Below are 18,951 nucleotides of genomic sequence, written 5' to 3'. Positions count from 1 at the left end.
GGGAATGTCAGCATAGCCCATCGTACTGCTTTCGGTGGGTCAAAGAGAGATCTTCCCTCCTGATAAAATATAATAAACAAAATTATAATAAAAAATGCTAATTTAATTTTGAAGAGGGTTCCTCCCCCCCCCCCCCCCCCCCCCACTTTTAATAGGGAGTTGTATTGTTACGGAGAGAACAGTTATGCTAATGACAGACTACTTAGCTGATTTTACATTAATATAATAAACATTACCTGTCTTAATGTGTTGTACTGTATTATGGCAAAATAACTAAAAGTGAGGTTCCATTTTGCATAATGAAACAGCATTGCAGTTTCTGCGTGAATAATTCTAACGGCGGCATTTTTTTGTTGTTATTTTGGAGGATGAAATATGATGTCGGAAACGTTTTAGTTTCGGGATGGAAGCAGGTCCTGCCTTCAGCACTTCTTATTTTGCTGGGCTCTGCTCTGGCTTGTGGCATCGTGCTTTTCTGCTTGCCAGTGTATCAGTGGTTTATCTTCTCCTGTGGCATGAGCAAAGCTGTTTTGCATTGTTTCGGCTCAGATTTTTTTACATTTCGAATGTATTGCACGTAATGGCTTTCTAATAAGACAGCTCAGGTTAATTGTTTGGTTTTTGCCTTGCTCTATCTATTTTTATTTGTAGCCCAGTATTTTTAACTGTTCCTCAGCGACTTACACTTTCTGTGTTCAGCTATGCTTTGCTCAGTTTAACTTTTATCACAAAATCTTTAACTGAAGAATTGCTGTTTGGAAATCCAAGGTGCCTGGTATGAGGTCCTACTGAAATCAAGTTTGAACATACATCGCAGGAGAAAAGGATTTTCTGGCAGGGTTATTCTTTATGAATTAAGGAAATCCTCCTCATCTTCCATGCATGCCTGCTAACAGTTAACAGGACCACAACTGTATCCAACACCGAAGGCACGTTGTGTGAAAATGGCAATTTTTTTTTTTTTTTCACTTCATACAAGATTAAACTACTTGAAATTATTTAGCTAGTATTTAATTATATTAATATCACTGAAAATGGGGGAATGGAGATGATTAAATAGGACTAAATCATTTTCATCCCCGTGACCCTTGTCTGGGTTGTACGGAGGAGTGACAAATGCATCCCTGCTGTAACTCCGTTGTGAAGTTAAAGGTGAACTTGGCCCAAGTTTGCGGAAGTTTGCCTTGGTCGGTCTCACCAAAATACAGCATGTTTGCAGAGCTTGAAATTGGGGGTAGCGGAGGGGACTGCGGGGAACAGGAGGGCTTTGGGGATGTGGAGGAAGAGCAGGCAAAACCCTGGGAGAAATAGTGACTGAAAACAGTTGTGAGTATTAAAGACATTTTTTGCCGTTGATGGTATTAGCATGTCAGCAGGTCTATACTAGTACAGCTCCGAAAGCCAAATTGCAGCTGTATTTTTACCTTTGCTGCCAGGTTTACATGCAGCTGGGTATCCACCACACCCTATTGTTATCAGTCAACAATACCAGAAGTAGTTCATTAATCATATCAATAACAACAATCGTGTTTCATGTGGAAAACAGAAATAAACAACTTAAAAAAAAAGATGCTCTGCATGCTAATTTAGCATTCTTTAAATATATCTGCCAGTAGTTTAATTTGAACTTCAACTCCCTGAAGGCAGTAAGACAGAATTATTTTAGTTCTTCATAAACTGCCTTCTGTGATTCATTGTTAACTCATAAAACACACTCATTTTCATGTACTTAAACAGTTAAGCCATTTTTAAAGTTGGTTTGTAATTTTTTTTGGCAACACATTTAAGTTGACATCTGAGAGATAGAAATCTAAAATTAATTTATAGCCCTCAGTTTAGGTTTCATTTACTATCGGACAAAATATCAGAAATAAATATTTTTTATCTAACGTAATGTAAAGTATATTGCACAGTATCTAAAATAAAGTTTAGTTTTGACTGAATACACTCAGAAAGGGACCCATAAATATTAGAGAGCTGTAGTTAAGAACTTACATGACTGTTTTAAATACTATTGATTTAAACCACTGGCTAGATTTTATGAATCAAAGTGTAATTTCCAAGCTTTGGCTATATTTCTCATCGCTAAAGCACTCTCTCTTGTGTGCCTTTAGCAGCTTTCCAGACATTCAACACGGGATTAAATGATAGTAGTTACAATGATCAATAGGTTAAGACCGGTACAATCACTCTTACCGCTAATGACCTCGGTAGTAATGGGTAATAAAGTGTGGGCTATAATAGCCTATTGCTGGTGCTGCATGCCCTTTGATTCCTAGTATTACCAGGGACTAGCTACATGAAAAAGTTGGACGTTGGGAGTTAAGAGAGTGGATATATAGGCCATCATTCTTAACTATTTAAAGTCCTCAAACTGTACACGTGCCCACACTTCTCTGGGACACACGTGTCTTTTTTAACATGGTGGTTTCTGGTTTATTTGAATTTGTAAAAGGTTTCCGTAAGTTGCTTTTGTGATAAGCAGAAGCACAAACTTTGGCTAAATGTGGCTGTTAGTCATGTTTATAAATGGAAGGCAGGACCTTCTTCAGAGACGCAGATGTGGTGTGAAAACGGGTTTTCAGATGATAAAATGAAGTTGAATGGATCAATGCAAACTTGTACTTCTAGGTGTGCCATACATATATATATTTTATATATATGTATGAATGATTTTTTTTTTTTAAATCTTGCTGGTTAAGTGCTTCTGTTCTAGCAAAGAGTGTGCAGCTAGGAGATCCTTCACCAGAAGGTACGTGGCCAGATTTCAAAGGTAGGGCCAAATCCTTAGATTTATCCCAAGATAAACATGCAAAAAAGCCATGGAAGTGAATGGGAGTTGTCTCTGCATAGCTGACGGCAGAATGCGGCCCTTCATATTAATCACCGATGTGTAGGGTTTACAGCACCCCACCCTATTCCTGTCTGTATCCCCGCTTGTCGTCATAAATCTGACTGAAGAGTATTTGTGTTGTCTATCTTCCAAGAAGGGCACAGAAAACATACTTAAACATGCTTCCTCTTCTGTTTGTTCAGTCCAACTTCAATGAAAGGTAGTACAAACCCGAGGGTAAAGTAAACTTCTCTGGGGATGGGAATAATGAAGGTGAGTCATGCTTCGGGGCGAAGATAGTGACGGCAATATTTAATTAAATAATTTTCTACTCCCAGAAAAGTTTTTAAAAGACTTTGAATTAAGATATTCTGAATTCATGGGATTACCCATCCTGATGACTCCGTGTCCTCAGAGCTGGCCTTGCGTGTCGAGGCAGTGGCATGGCGCAGCGGCTTTTCGATAGACACAGGAGAGCGGCCGCTGGCTTTGGTGGGACTGGTGTTTGACCCGTAATTAAATCCCCATTTGCCTGCGTTCACACCAGCCTGGACCACATTAGGTATGTGGGAACGCGCTGTGCCACGGGGAATGCACAGAGGACCTCGCCGTGTTTGCATTAATGGGATGTCGGAGGCGTGCGAGCCTTTGCTAGACTTCGCTCAGACAAATGTTTTCAGGGCAGTGTCTGGCCCTGGCACACAACATGTACACAACAACACGGGGAGATGTGCCGTGTACATGCGTCTGACCTTCAGGAACCATTTTTAGTTCATCAAAATTAGTGATGCTGAGAAATCAGGACATCAGTGCATAATGACTGTGAAATTAGGAATGAGAGCTTGCTATGCAAATGACAGGACAAATCATGTGAAAAAGTCAAGATAAACTGCATATTAAGACATTATGTTACATAAAATTAATACTGCATTTCTCTCTTGCTTACTACTCCACTGGAAGATTTTTTTTTAACTCCTTTATCTTCTGATCAGCTATTGTCTGCTGATTTTTTAAAAAGTGGTGCACAGAAAAAGTGCTAAACATATTATTACCTTTTATTGTAATACATGAGATGACAGGAGATCCTTTTTAGCAAAGTATATCCTTTACTGCTTTTAGTTTTGTGCTGTCACGTATTTGATTTGAAACTATAGAAAAGTAAGGTGCTTAAATATTACTGTTAAAACTCATAAGGGTTTTGTCTTTTCCTCTATTGTTTTTTTTTCCCCTCCTTTTCCTTTTTTGGGGTGGAGGGTGGAGGGGTGGGTTTCTAGGGAAATAGTCTTCTTGCATTACCAGGACTGACAAAATGGTTCTCATGTAGTCTGCAAATTAAACACAAGTGCAGTGATTATTTTGAATAGCTAAATTACATTCTAGAAAGCTTGCGGAATTCATAGCATTGTCATTAGGTATCCGCTTGAATACAATTTGTGTAACCTTGGCCAAGACAGCCTGTCATTTTAATGTCAGTGTTTTATCTGAACAAGACATCATCCTTTCAGATACAGTGTACAGGTTCCTTGCAAAGATGCCCGTGCAGAAACGTGTTAACAGTTGCAAATATGAAATGCTATCAAGTTCATCACTGTAGCTGTTTGTCACTGAAATGTCATGGAAAGCGGCTTTTAATGGTATCTCACATAATATGAAAGAATTGAAGACATCTGTATGCTTGGTGAATATGGAATGGTAAAGACATCATGGTAGGGCCTTTCTGTTAAAATTGCATAGGAGTCTAGGGCTGTTATTCACATCACTGAGCCTTCCTTCAATTTTCTTAAAAACCTGTCGTAATAGGGTCTAGATCCCATCAGCGCGGGATACTTGGCTGTTGGATTTCTGTAGGGAAGGCAAGGGCTTTCTGGGAGGGAAAGGGCCCAGCTGACGGCTTCTGCTAAAAATAAATAAATCTTAGCAGGGTTTACCATATTTCTTGCTTTTAAGAATTCCCGTCGCAGTGATGTTTTGCAAAAGGGGAATTTAGTTGCCGGGAGAACGTGGTCGGTACCTCTGTGCCTGCTGTGGTGGGCTGTAGTTCCCTCCAGCCTTCAGCACCCTCGATGCCAGGTGTTGGGCTCCCCTGGTGTGGGGCAGGTGGGCAGCACGTTGGGGCCGCGGCGATGCGCTCTGACCCCCTCTTTGCTCTCCTCTGCGCTTCAGGTTCCAGTGTCGGTGGCTATGATGACACCTCAAGTGATCACTCCCCAGCAAATGCAGCAGATCCTCCAGCAACAAGTGCTAACTCCCCAGCAACTCCAAGTCCTGCTCCAACAGCAGCAGGCACTCATGCTTCAACAGGTAATTGTTTCCTTAACAGCTGCTCGGGTGGCCCCTATAGATACCAGAGGGCTTTACCTCCTGAAATGTTCCTGGGGAAAGAAGTTGCCCCCATCTCAGGTCCAAACCTCGGAGCAGCCGTGTTCTGAGATGAACTGACTGCTCTTTTGTTTTTAATTCTAGAAATAGCTACTGGAAACAAATCCAGGGAGCAGTGTTAGGAGTGTTTCCAAGATCAGCTAAATAATACAGATGCATATTTAAGTATCAGGCCTTCGGCAGATGTCCCTGTTGCCTTTGCCTGCATCCCCCAGAAAGCATGGTGTGCCCTGACTAATTGGGATAAACAAGGTAGTAGGGTGATAATTCCCATTTTAGACCTCGTTATGTCCATCTGGAACCATAAAGGACCATGGAAATGGTGACAATAAAAGTGAAGAGGTTTGTAAGCCTTAATCAGTTTGATTTCAGCCAACGTACGCCGTGTGGTGTGTCAGTGTTTCTCACAGCCCATGGGCCTTTTTTCAGCTGAAAGTTGGCCACCGACAAGCCCCGTGGCTCCGTTATAGTAGGGTACAGCACAGCAGGGGCTCGCGAATCCCAGCTGGGTGTCAGCATCCACCCCAGCCTGGCCTTGCGTGCTCCCTCCTGGCTGCCATGCTCCCTCCTGCCCGTGCCGGAGCGCTGCCTGCGCGGAGCACATCTGGGGAGCGGGGAGGAGGAGAGTATTTCCCAGGATGTCTATGCATGTATTGAACAACACTTAATACAGTCAAACCCTATCATTTAGAAAGCATGTGTGTTTCACAACAGAGATTCGCCAGGCTCTCTCAGCAAGGGCATTTTGGCTTTGTTGTTACAATCAAAGGTCATTCCTTGCCTTATTTTAATTAGTTTGTGTAGAAAATGGTATGTTTTTCATCAGTTCATTTTGGAGATTACTTTTCAAACGATAATGCCAAGAATAGTCAGTGTGCACTGAATTTATTGTTGAGTTTCAAACTAAAGGTCAGACCATTACAGATAAAAGGATGCTATTTTTCAAATCACAGTTTGTGTGTTACACCAAAAGGGACACTGAATTGGCTCTCCACTTTGTTACTTACCATCTTTCCTTTTCTTTGTAGCAGCAGCTTCAAGAGTTTTATAAGAAACAACAGGAACAGTTGCAGCTTCAACTTTTACAGCAACAACATGCTGGAAAACAGCCTAAAGAGGTACAGACAATACCCATTTTACTTTCAAACCACAGATCCCCGGGGACTGTCTAGTGGCTATTAAACTGTCATTCATCTTATAAATGATTGCACAACTGAACTGACTCTATCGGGTCTCAGCTTTCAGATTTAGAGTTATTGTCCTGTTTTCGCCTGTATTTTCCTGTGCTTTCCATTTGCTTGCTGCCACATATTTTATAGCAGGGGACCATGCCTTGATGTTCTGTATGAGTACTGGAGCAAGAATCTAGACTTGTATCTTGGGAGAGTGCTTTTGGAAGTTAGTTATGTTGCAGAGGGGAAGGGGCCAAGGCAGCGGGCCCAGATACGGAGCTGTCCTCGCTAAACAGGGCAGAATGCCAAGAGACGTTGAGTTTGGGCTTGCAGTTCCCAACCGAGGAGGTTCTGGTTGCCTGTTCCTTGCAGCACAGGCTTAGCTGGAGGGACCACGCTGGAGCAGCATCAGTGGTGACACCAAGAAGCGAGGTCTGAGAGGCAGAGGTACCAGGGGAACACTGCCCATTCGTGGCGTGGTGGCAGGAGACCTCGCTCTGATGCCACCATGGTCCATGGCAGGAATGGGACAGGCTAGGGTTGTTTCTGCCTCTACTTGAAATACACTTTCCTTTCAAAATATCTGTCATGTCCTAAACTTTGTTGATTTTGATGTGCTTAAATTTAATTTTGCTGCAATTAAATTTCTTTTTAAGGCATTGAGTTCACCTCTCTAGTCACAAGGAGTTTGAGACTTTCCTGTTTAATCTGACATCGGTGCTGGCTTGGGGAGATCCTAGAAAGCTGCCTCTTGACACGAGACGCTGCGTGATGTCCTGCCATAGCGGCAGCACTTGTGTGTCACTTTACAAGTGGTGCTGCTCGAAGCATGCACCAATTTCTGCCCCCCCTTCAAATTTCGGCAAATCGTGCCACCTGTGCCAAGTTTCAACCCAGAGTGAATTTTTCCAGCTGAGTTATAAACCCCTGAAAACAGGGGGGTTTATAATGGAAACGCTGACACAACCTTAACCATAGCGCGCTTACGGGCGCCACTATAATAAAAAGGGAACAGATTAAAAAGTGTCTAAAATGTAAATCTAAAGGACTAACAGTAATTAAAATGGAAATGGCACAGGGAGGGAAGGCATGTAATTGTGAGATATCACTGTGCAGAATGCTCTCAGCTTTGTTTTGCTGGCTGTTTTTCTAATTCAGTAGGGCTTACTCATCAGTGGCAGTTCAATGCGCGTTAATGACTCTGGGATGCAGGCATCACTCTGGACAAAGAAATGATTATTGTGCGGTCAAAAGAAGTTCAAAGACAAGAAGGGAATTTCAGTTTTTTCCTTAGAGATCCACATTCAAGAGCATATAAATTAAGCCAAATGTTAAAAACCACAGTCTGAAAGCTGACTTCAAAGTCACAACTCTCTAATTAATGAACTGCGAGCTTCAGTTTGGACAAGTCGTGGTTTGATGCGCCCATAAATCAACATGACAGGTCTGTTTCACAGTCTCAGACAGCGCTTGTCATTGAGTCACATCAGATGTAAACACAGCAGAAAAAAGAGGGAATATGAAGGAGGTGCAATTGATCAACAGAATTGGTAAAAACCCACTTTTGAAACGCATTATGCATGATCACAGGAAATGGCGATAGCCTCAAGAGGCTTTCTCCTTCTGCTGTTGCTTTTTTGAATCAGATTTCTAACAGCCTTCAAAAGGGAGAATAAGAATTATGGAGCTTCTCCCCTGTGGCTGGCAGGCAATAACCCCCTGTTGTTATTTTGTGCTTCTTTCTTTTCAAAGGCGTCAAAATTTAGTTTTTTAAAGATCTTTAACTCTATATTTGAAGACAAACAATAAAGGGCTGCCACTGTCATTCTTATCAGTTACCAGGGATTGTATTTTTTCTTTCTGTTGCCACTTCTTATTAACCTCTTATTTGGTCTATTAGACATAGTTTTGAATGCAAGCCTGCATGCTGGGAGAACATGAAAGTTCATATGAGCTCAGAGGGCAGATAAAGAAATTTGAAGGGGAAAGTTACACAGCAGAATGAACGATAAAAGTTAACTCTTCTAAATTGCTGTTGTCAGACAGGAGAGCATCTCAGACACAAAGATGAGGGCTTGGAGCTTAAAGAAAAAAATACTTTGTGTTAAAAAAGACGAGAAGGGAAGTTAGACAATGTGATGGCATTTCAATATCTAACACACTGATTTACTGTGGTCACACTTCTGATATTACAGTATCGAAAGCAACAATAAGAAAGGACTTCTTCCCATTTCAAGAAGAGCATTTTAACATGATAGCTGTTAAGAGAACAAGGGGCCCAAGTCTCTTCGGCATTTTCTAGGGTTTTTGGGAGGGGTGGTACTTTTGCTGATGGTTTTAGTAGAGGCCCGTTTCAGTGATGAATTTCATCCTGTGGGTTTGTTCAGCCTCGTTTTCCCTGCCTTAAGGAGGTTTATTCTTGCTAAATTAGCATGCAAGCAGTGATCTCTTTTTTTTTTCTTTTTCCTTTTTCTTTTCTTTTTTTTTAAATTCCCCCCCATACTAAAAACGGGTGGTCAGGTCACATGGTGAGCCATGCCATGGTGGGGACCAGCGGCTGCTCTGCTAACGAGGGCTGAGTTTGTACCTTGACAGATGGAACAAGCGTATTCATGTAGTGCGTCCCCCAAGTCATTTTGTTAGTGCCTTGTCCTATTGTACTGTTGTGAAGGAAGAAAAACACAACAAATCTCCCAAGCCCCGCTGGTGAAAGGGATCTGACCCCCAAGCAGGATAACAGACGGGCCCCAGTAAGGTTTCTGGTGGTTTTTACTCGGCGTAGCAGAGGGTGAGCACCGCTGCACAGTGCCCCATAGCGAGAGCAGGAGGCGCCAGGGCGAGATCTCGGCCCTGCGCCCGCGGGGCTGCCTCTCCCCTGGCAAAGTGGGGTCTCCCTGAGGGAGGGGGGCTTTAGAGCCACAGAACGACCCCGCTTGGTGCTGCGGCACTGGATGGAGCGGGTTGTTTTCCGAACAGGGCCGTTTGTCCTCCGGCAGTTGTGACAGTTTATGTTAGGCAGTAGGGAGTAACCTAAGAAAGGAAAACAGACCTTTGACAGAAGCTTTAGGGAGGGGATCAAAAATGCAAGTTTTATCAGGATATTTCAGCATTTTAACACTGACTACTGACCTGACAACAGGACTGCACTGAGACCTTTTTTGTATGCATTCAATTGTGAGAAGTAAACAAACTGCCTTGTATCCTGTGTTTGGTAACTGGGTGGGGAGCGCAGTTTGGCAACGTGTCTTGCTTTTAAATTCTTTCTTGGACAATGGGCCTTGTATACTTTTATATCCTGGCTTTTCAAAGTAGAGAGTGTTCAAGAGCTTTTCTTAGGATAGCTGAGAAGACAACCAAATGGGCATCAGTCAATTTATATAAAGGGGCTTTTTTAAAGAAAAAAAAAACCCTACCAACTTCACACTCAGGTGGCAAGTAGGTAAAACACGGCTTACAGTAACTAGATTTTTATGTAATGCCATTTATTTTTTTATGTATAGATCTATATTAAGTACATATATATTTAGAAAATGAATATTTATGCAGGCAAACATTACATTAACTCTTAATGTAACCGTTGCTGGGGATTGCGTTCATCTGATGCTGTTGCAAATAGTTGCAACAACTGGATCTGCCTGAGCAAGCTGTTGCAAAGACATGAAAACTCTCAAGAGATTCAGAATACCTGAACACTTATTTGTTTAACTGTGATGTTGAAGTCCTAGATTCTCTTTGGAAATAATATAAATTGATTTTATAAATAAGATAAATTGACTGACTGACTGACTGTCAGTACAGTCACGGGTATGCAGTTGGTTGTAGTATTAAGGTTGATGGGGCATGGTGGTACAAGAAGCTGGGGGCCAAACCCCTGGCTGGTGTCTGTCGGTCCTGCCCCTGCAGCTCTGGCAGACTTTTTGCCCTGCTTGACAGCAGTAGGGAATGGGGCCAGTGATCCTCTGGCTCGGTGTCAAGGAAGGGCAACAAAAAGCTTGGGATTTGTCTGGGGTTTGTTTGTGAAAGTATGCAGTTTTGCAAGAGTTAATTTTCTTTCCATAATTGTTAGCCATAATGTGTATAAGACCTCCACCTTGATATGATTCCTAGCAGATTAGGGATATTAGATAATTTCCTTCTATTTATTGTACTACTGCACTGTATTATCTTTCTATCACTCAGATAATTACTAAGGAAATCTACATTAATTTTTTTTGGCTAGCACAAGAAACTGCTAAACACTGGCATGATGTATTGATGTTTTACACAACAAAAGTTTTCCTCCTGTCATTGTACAATAAATAAAAAGATATTTATCAAAATGCAAAGCCTTTCATGGATTTTAAAGAACAAAGCAAATAAAATACAAGACGAGCATGGAAGCAAAAAAACCTAGAGGCTTCCTTAACTGAACAAAATTAAGGACTCTGAAGCCTGGAGTACTGTACATATTAAACACTCACATTCAAGTAAGATGTTGTTTGCTAAATTATGAATGTGTGTAATTAAAATCTAGTGGCTGTTTCTATGAAAGATTTACAATGTTATTTCATCGTTTGTCATGGCTAATTAACAATATTAGATGAAGTTTTTCTTCTTCAAAGGTCTGATTTTTTCTCATTTATTTATGTCAGAAGTGATAAACAGAGTAGTTAAAAGCTTCTCCGGGTACAGTAGTGAGAAAAGCAACATGTTCTTTTACACCTCGAAGGTTCAAGGTTCATATCCCTGTGGAGTAAAGCAACTCCATCTTCTTTCTAGTGAGAATAATTAGAATTTTCAAAGTGCAGAAGTAGCAGCCTTAAATACAGCACAGAATAATTCCGAACATAACAGAAAGTATTGTGGGGCTTGATGGATGAATAAGAGAGACTAAGTATAAAATACCATAAATTAAGCCAGTCGTATTGCCTTAATCGTTGAGACAACCCTTGCATGAGCAAACAGAGCACAGTGCAGGATTGTTTTTCATTACATCCAAGTGTGATGTGATCGTGTGGTGTGATTCTCACGTTATACATGTTCTTTGCCTCTAAGAATTACCCAGGACTTTAACAGCTGCCAGCAGCGTTCCCTTTACCCACCGCTGAAATGCAGCCACTTCTGGGGTAAAACATGACCACGTGGACCAGGGTGACCAAGAAACACTGCATACATTTTTAATTGGGATGGCAAGAGGGATTTAAGTAGGATGGAAGTAACCACTGGAGGTGGGAAGTGACTGTGGCTCTGTGGTTAGCTCTAGCACCTGCACGTGCCTGGAGGGCTTTGATTGGAGTGGTGGGCTCCCTAGCTTGCCTCCATACTGGGTGTCTGTGATCAGAAGTTGAAGTGTGTTGAGACAAGAAGCCCTGTAAATCTCTTAATGTTCTGCTCTGTATTGACAAATGTGCATTTTTAATTTTTTTTTTTTTTCTTTTCCAGCCCCAGCAACAGCAGGTGGCTACGCAGCAGTTGGCCTTTCAGCAGCAACTCTTACAGATGCAGCAGTTGCAACAGCAGCACCTCCTGTCTTTGCAGCGTCAGGGGCTGCTAACGATCCAGCCTGGCCAGCCTACTCTGCCTTTGCAACCCCTTGCACAAGGTAGGTGAGGGGTTTGGGAGCTGCCGGCTGTCTTGCAAAATGATAGCACACATGCACAGAAAATTGTCATTTGGTGAGAGAGAGAGATATCTCATAGGCTCGTAAAATAATCAGCACAGAGAAATCCTGACAGGCAAGGTGGGCATTATAAAGATATTTTTGGGGAAGGACAGTGCTGAAATCCTGGACCGCTCTGGCTAGCGGGAGGCAGGCAGTTTGGAGTTCCGATTCAATTTGCACAGCTATAACCGGTCTGGCAGAGTCGGAGCTGCTGGTTGTACTAATCTGGGCTTGAAATCCTCCATGGGAGGCGTCTTTATCGATTCTTGGTGCTGGGTTCATGGCTAAGAGTAGTGTGAGAGCAGCTTTTCCTTTTCTAAATGTGATATATGGGCCCTTTCTGGTTCCGGCCTGGCGAGGAGCCGGGCGCCGAGGAGCTCGGATCCACACGCTGCCAAACTGTAGAAATTCGCCTGCCCTTTGCTGCAGCAGAGAGGGAGAGGTGGCAGTGTCTCCTCTCCATGCCTGTTACACGGCCTTCATTTCACTGCCTGGCTGCATCATAGCTTCATTCCTCCCTACATACTGAGGCAAATTGGGATTAACTCCATTTAATTTTAATGGTGTTATTGACAATTAGATCCTCCTACCTCTTTATTCAGTCCTCCACTTCGCAAGAAGTTACTGCTTTGCTGAAATTCCTGTTTCTTTTTTTTTTTTTTAAGAAATTGATACATTGAAACAATACTTAAATTGCAGTACTTTTGACAGTGATTATAACCTGGGATTTTTATTCTCTCTTTTCCTCTTCAGCTTGAATTTATTTTATTTTATTTTTAAACTGGGTTTGTCTGCAAGCCTTGGGACATTTTAACAGACTTGCCTGAGCTCTGGCTGCAGTGATTAAGGCAGACGGTTCGAAGTTGGCATGGCTCAGGGAAGACCAGGTCTTTCAACCATGATGCTGGTATTCCTGAATAATCATGCCTTTTCCTTCCCTTGCCCCATAATAAATTTAAACATCAACCTCAACAACTTGAGTCAGCTCAGGTTGAATGATTTGGGCTCCTCAAAGCAGCCTTAGGGCTGCTACTAGTTGCTAAACCATATAATGAATTTACATTCAGCTCTGTTCAGTTAAATGAATTCTGTGATTCTGTGAAATGGGGGGACAGGATGCAATTGCTTCTGTTCTTCACTCTCCTTTTTTGTGTGTACATAGCTGCACAAAGGAGAGCAATGTGGCTGGTGAATATTACATGAATAAATGGGGACAAAATGGGGAGTGGAGTCTGCTTTGCCGTGTGGCTGATGTGGCTAATTTAGGCTTATTTTTGCCAGACCTACAAAGGTATCTGAGTACTTAACTCCTGTCTTTAAAGGCTAAGCTTTTGGGGACCTGACACCTCCCTCTGCAAGACTCAGTTTAGCTTTCCATCATCCCAAAGCTGGACACCTGGGCTAGTCTAGTCTTGATAATCAGGACAGACTAGGCTGATGTGTGGGAAGGTGGTGCCTGGCTGGGAGCTGCAGGATCAGGCCTGGGGTTGGTCAGGCACCATCGATGCGTGGCATGACGGGGAGAAGGCATGAAATGAGTCCAGGAAAAAGGGCATGTAGATAAAATGCCATTTATACTTGCAAAATGCTGTAACGTGAGTTAATTATGCTTCAGATTTATTGTTGGAAGCATCCCAGGCTGTTCGCACACACCCACTGGACTCAAGCCTCAACCTTTCTAATTTTTCCCACAGCTCCTATACTATTAAGTTTGCTCGGTAAGGTTCATTGTATAGTACATCAGTTAAGCTGTCCAAAGGAGGGCAATTGGGCAGTGACAAGACACGCTCATGTGTAATGTGAAAGAAATGAATGTGGTGATGCATGAAGTGTAATCTGTGCGGTAACACATCGGAGACACCAGTAGGTAATTCAGCAGTCGTGGCATTGATTGATATGGTTAGCAGGGTAGTGTAACTATTAGTCCTCGCAAAGAAGCGTATTTAAAACCTAAGGGCTGCCGACTTGCATGCTGGAGACGACATAAACATAAGCAGAAAGGGCTGGTTCTTGCAGGGAAATAAGCTGCGAGCGTTGGGGGCGGCTGGAGCCGGGGGCTCAGTGGCGGGAGGAAAGAGTAACTTGAGAATTCAGGCAGGTTGCAATACAGCACGATATTTTATTTTTTTTTATCAGAGAGATGATGGCTTAAAACTGATGTCATTATGAGGTTTAAATCAACTTTCTGCTTGCTTGAACATGGTCACCTGGGTATGGAGGTACAAGGACACAAAGAGGTTGAGCAACTCTGTTTGTCTTTGAGCCGGTGATACCTGGGGTTGGGAAATTGAGTTCCGTGAGCAGTAATCTGTCAACTGTCCCCACAACATACATTTTTTAAACCTGTGCCTACATTTTCTTTCATAATGAAGGGGACTAGTTGTCCTGAAAAATGCAATGAAGAGCCAGGGCTATAGTTTAAAATAATTGGTAATGGACACTCTTATTTAAAAAAAAAATTACATATATCATGCCCTTTTGTTTTCAGAACAGTTTGCAAGACTGAGGCAAATACTGTAAATGCTCATGTAAAAGAAAAATAAAATTATCCCTCTAGTAAACGTATCTATGAATTCGGTTAAAAGCATTTGGCTTTTATTCTTAAGTATCTGTAAATAGTAATAAATGTTTCAAAGGAGAGAATGCTACTTCATAAGTGATATTTTTATGTTTTTAGAACTAATACATTGTTTAAAGCTGCATTTTAGTTTCATTTTAGTTTTTAGTGCTTGCCTATTGTCTTACACAAAATAGCACATCCTTTAATGTTATATTTGTGTAATCTCTGCTGCTTTGTATTTAGACACATCTATAATCTAGATTTTACATCTGTACGTAGTAGCAATTTAAAAATAAACCACATTTCAGCAGTGTTCTGAGCTGCGAGAGCTAGATCTTCAGTATCTGCAAATGAAACTGCAAATCACACTTCAGATCACCAGTGAGTGAAAATAATAGGACTGAGACGTCTGGGTGCCCGATTGCTCCCATAGATTTGGCAGTTTCAGGTCTAAATCCCGTTACTGGTACGTACGAAGTTGCAGCACCGGCAGTAGTGATCTCGAGTAATTGCAGCGCAGTTCTGGGAATCTGACTTGAAATTTAGCTCTCGCTGTTAAAATGAAACTGTTAAATGGTAAATTACATAATTTATTGCCAGTGTTCGTGGATCTATTTGACTTGCTTTTACCATTTGTTCTATTATTTTATTTAACCATTTTGTTGGATGAGTAATGAGCATACCTTTCAGCTGCCCAGTGTGACAGGCTAGTTAGGAATTCTCTCCAGAATTATTCTAAAAGATCTAAATTTGGGGAAGGAGGAGAGAGGCTTTTTAAAAATTTTATTTTATTAATCAAGTGATGTAGTCATTTTTAAGCAATGGGTTGTGTGCGAACGTGTATGACATCACAGTTAACTCTTTAAATTAATGTCACCCAGCCTGAAATCCTCTTTATTATCTCCAGCATTTTTTTCCTCACACAATAGCTGTGTTATTTTTCTTTCAATATGCCGTATAGTTGTCATTAGTGCTCCTATTGAGTTACACTTGTTAGGAAGTTAGACCAAACCCCTTGACTTTTAGAGGATCTACAGCGAGGTGTAAATATTATGTGTATGTATATTTTAAGGCTGTAACCCTTGCAAGCTTTTCCTCAGGATAAAGCATTAGGAGATCCAGAAGTGACCGGGAGGAGAAAGGGGGACAGGGAGAGGAGAGTGGGTGCTAGCCTGTCTCTAATTAAAAACATTCAGAAATCCAGCTAAGGGGGTGGGGGGGGGTGGGGAAATAAAAAAAGGGGGCCAGCTATTTTTTCCCTATTTGCTTATTCTAGAAAATAAAAATAGGTGTCGACTCATATGGTCTCATATCAATATGTTATCATCAACAGACAAGTCTATTCACTATTGTTTCAATTGAGTAAACAGTGGTGTAAGGGTCAGCCGTGCTCACAGGTAATTGTTAGTGCGCAGACAGTCCTGTCAAGCGTGTTAGCTAAAAATACATCCCACACTGTCACTTCGCAAGGTGTTTGAAAATAATAGCCCCGATACAGCAAAACAGGACATAGGCTTGTGTACTGACCTTTTTCTTTGTTTAATTTGCTCAGAGGTTTAATTTCAGGGGACAAGTAATAATTGAATATGTCTAATAACTAAATGCTCATTTGGGACAAAATCCATCAAAATGTAATTGGCGTTTGGGTCTGATGAAAGGAAAATGACGTGGTTTTAGAGAAACGGATGTGTCCTAAGAATATCTGATCACTTAATGTATAAATTGAAGCCTCTTTCATAATATATATTAATTGCAGATACTTAAGGATTTTAGCATTTTTTTGTAGTGAACCGTTACTGGAGACCAACTGTTTTTGTTAATGCTACTCTTGGAAAGGCGGGGAAGGTTATTGGTCTGTCGTGCAATAATTTACTCCTCTTTGATATGCAAACGATCCACGGTGAATATAAAAAAATCCTATCAGACTCATTTCACAGTTCTTAACCACTTAGATTCTCTGGAGTCTATCGCCTCATTAGACCAGTGCTCTCCAAAGCTAGCATAATTAAAATCTTTAACAGTTTAGCAAAGTAAAGATGTTTGGCTGATCACGTTGAGATGATTATCTATCCATTGTATTCTAAATGACAAAAATAAATTAAATTTAGACCTTGGCATTTTTTATTATGTGTTTCAAATGAATATAATGCATACTGCCTTTTTTTTTTTTTTTTTATTTCAATACCTTAGGTTTGGTGAGATACATGCCTGTGTGAGCTGCTGTTAAACACTCAGAAAATGGCAGGTTTCCTTAGGATAGCTCCAGTGCTGCAATATGGTGAAACAATGAACAGTCATCCAAATGATGGTCTGGAAGCACAGTGATGAGAAACCTCTTTAAAAACACACAGACACTGGCTTTTTTTTTTTCCCTTGAATATTTAAGTGATGCGTCTCTACTGCTAATTTTTTCCCATGGCCTTCTCTGAAAGAGCACCGAAATAGTCTTCAGTGAGAGAAACTTGACTTGTTTGATCATGTCACAATCATAAGCTTTATCCAAAAGCATGATCTCAGCGTGAGCCTGTGTCACGCTGGTGCGCACGGCTCCCCTTCCAGCCTTTGGTTTGGCCCACTGGAGTTTGCAAAGTTTTCACTTGCATTATTTACTGAATGCTATGTCCTAACCCTGGTGTCCATTTTGGCACAATTATGAAAATACATATTTTTTTATTGTTATTTCTTGAAGCTTATGTTTTCGTTTTACTTTTGAATGGCTCATTAGCATTGATCTAAGAAATGACAGTAATAATAGTGTTACTTGTATAGAAAGTTATACAGTTTTTCAGTAGACACATCCATCAATTAAGTGAGCAGTTCGAGAAACCAAAATTAATGAGAAAGATAGGTGTGTTAATGAAATAATCATAGTATAATCAATTTGACTGTTAAAATTTGAAAAGCATTTCAGGAAGACAATATGAATTCATAATTTATGTCTAAAAGTGATTAATAAAAACTGTATTTAATAACAAAGCTATTTGTCATCATTTAAAACTTAAACACAAAATTAGTCATATTGTGGTTCATGTTGTCATAATAATAAAGTTGAGTTGTTTTTTTTTTTCCTAAGACCTTCCTTTCTATTAAAAACAGCTTAGAAAGTATTCACTTCGCTTAAAAGTATAAAAAAGAAAATTGAGAGAGGTGGGGGGAGAGGAAAGAAATTTCTGTAGCTGACTGCAGAGTAGCCCTTGGCCTCTGCTGTCAGCCTTGCTGTGAGCTTGGCTGGATTTCTGTCTGAGTAGGGAGTCTGGAAATGGGCCCTCTGGTCTATTACCAAAAAAAGTAATAATTAACATGGGTAGGTGTTGTGTTGTGTGGATCCCCCTGGCCCACACCCCGGATTTTGCATTATGTAGGTATTGCAGGTGTTACACTAGAAAATGTAGCAGAGTCACGCAGTGTTCAGTATTAGCTTTTAGTTATTAAAAAAAAAAAAAAAATACATGCGCAAAAACACACACACACAAAACTAACACTAGGCTTTGTTTACTGACTCTTTGATTTAATTACTGTTTGAAGACGGCCGAATTAGCTGTTAATTGATTTAATTATCCAATTTGTTTGTTTCAGGCATGATTCCAACAGAACTGCAGCAGCTCTGGAAGGAAGTGACAAGCTCGCACACAGCGGAGGAGGCAGCCAGCAACAACCACAGCAGCCTGGACCTGTCCACCACCTGCGTCTCCTCCTCCGCACCGTCTAAGACCTCCTTAATCATCAACCCGCACGCCTCAACTAATGGACAGCTATCAGTCCACACTCCTAAACGGGAGAGGTAGGTGCCGGTGGGGTTTCCACCTGTGAGGATTTCCGAACAGCATGCGGAAATGGTGGTGAAGTTGTTGGGAGCAGTGGCCAACCGCCTTGGCCTCGGTTTTGTCCTCCACGTCTTGTTCTGTCTGATTTTGGCGTGGTTGAATAGAGTCTCCATTGGGCAGAATATGCTCCTTTTGTTCAGATCTTTATGGCTTGTTAATTGGATCAATGTGGGCACAATTAGCTAATTAGAAGTGCATTGGATAAGCATATTGGGAGAAGTGTGAAGAGTGTAAGCTGGGGTTTTTTTGAGTTTTGCATCACGGGTGGTGTTAACTTTTGATGTGCTTTGCGTTTGCAGCCTGGAGGTGAGGAAGAAAATCTGTTGGTCAGTACAGGCTGTTTTACCACTTGTTTTTCTGCCAAATTTCAGTGCCCCATCTCATCTAACATGTTTGCCTCGCTTCTACCCTGTATTTGCCTGCTTTCACAAGACAAAATAGGCTTGAGTTCACCAGGTTTTTCTAAAACAAAGTGGATTTTTTTTTTTAAGTGCTGATAAAATTAGCTAACTGGTGGTGTTTGGCTTTTAAAAGTGTGAGTT

The 18,951-nt window shown here is 41.3% G+C and overlaps 1 protein-coding gene across 8 annotated transcripts in view; it reads left to right on the top strand.

The window, feature by feature from the left end:
* The window catches only part of FOXP1 (forkhead box P1), a 391,592-nt gene that overhangs the window by 309,391 nt on the left and 63,250 nt on the right, over positions 1 to 18,951 (top strand). For 5 of the 8 annotated variants that reach the window (XM_074914732.1, XM_074914730.1, XM_074914731.1 and 2 more), the window contains 4 exons: positions 4,997 to 5,134; positions 6,241 to 6,330; positions 11,806 to 11,965; positions 18,162 to 18,366. In XM_074914732.1, coding sequence (XP_074770833.1) covers positions 4,997 to 5,134; positions 6,241 to 6,330; positions 11,806 to 11,965; positions 18,162 to 18,366 — 593 coding nt within the window. Of the gene's footprint in view, positions 1 to 4,996; positions 5,135 to 6,240; positions 6,331 to 11,805; positions 11,966 to 14,288; positions 14,292 to 18,161; positions 18,367 to 18,951 lie in introns of all 8 variants that reach the window. The other 3 variants (XM_074914737.1, XM_074914733.1, XM_074914734.1) reach the window with 2 other exon arrangements.

Source organism: Athene noctua, chromosome 10, assembly GCF_965140245.1.
Source record: "Athene noctua chromosome 10, bAthNoc1.hap1.1, whole genome shotgun sequence".
Taxonomy (NCBI): Eukaryota; Metazoa; Chordata; class Aves; order Strigiformes; family Strigidae; genus Athene; species Athene noctua.
This window is presented reverse-complemented; position numbering and strand designations above follow the sequence as displayed.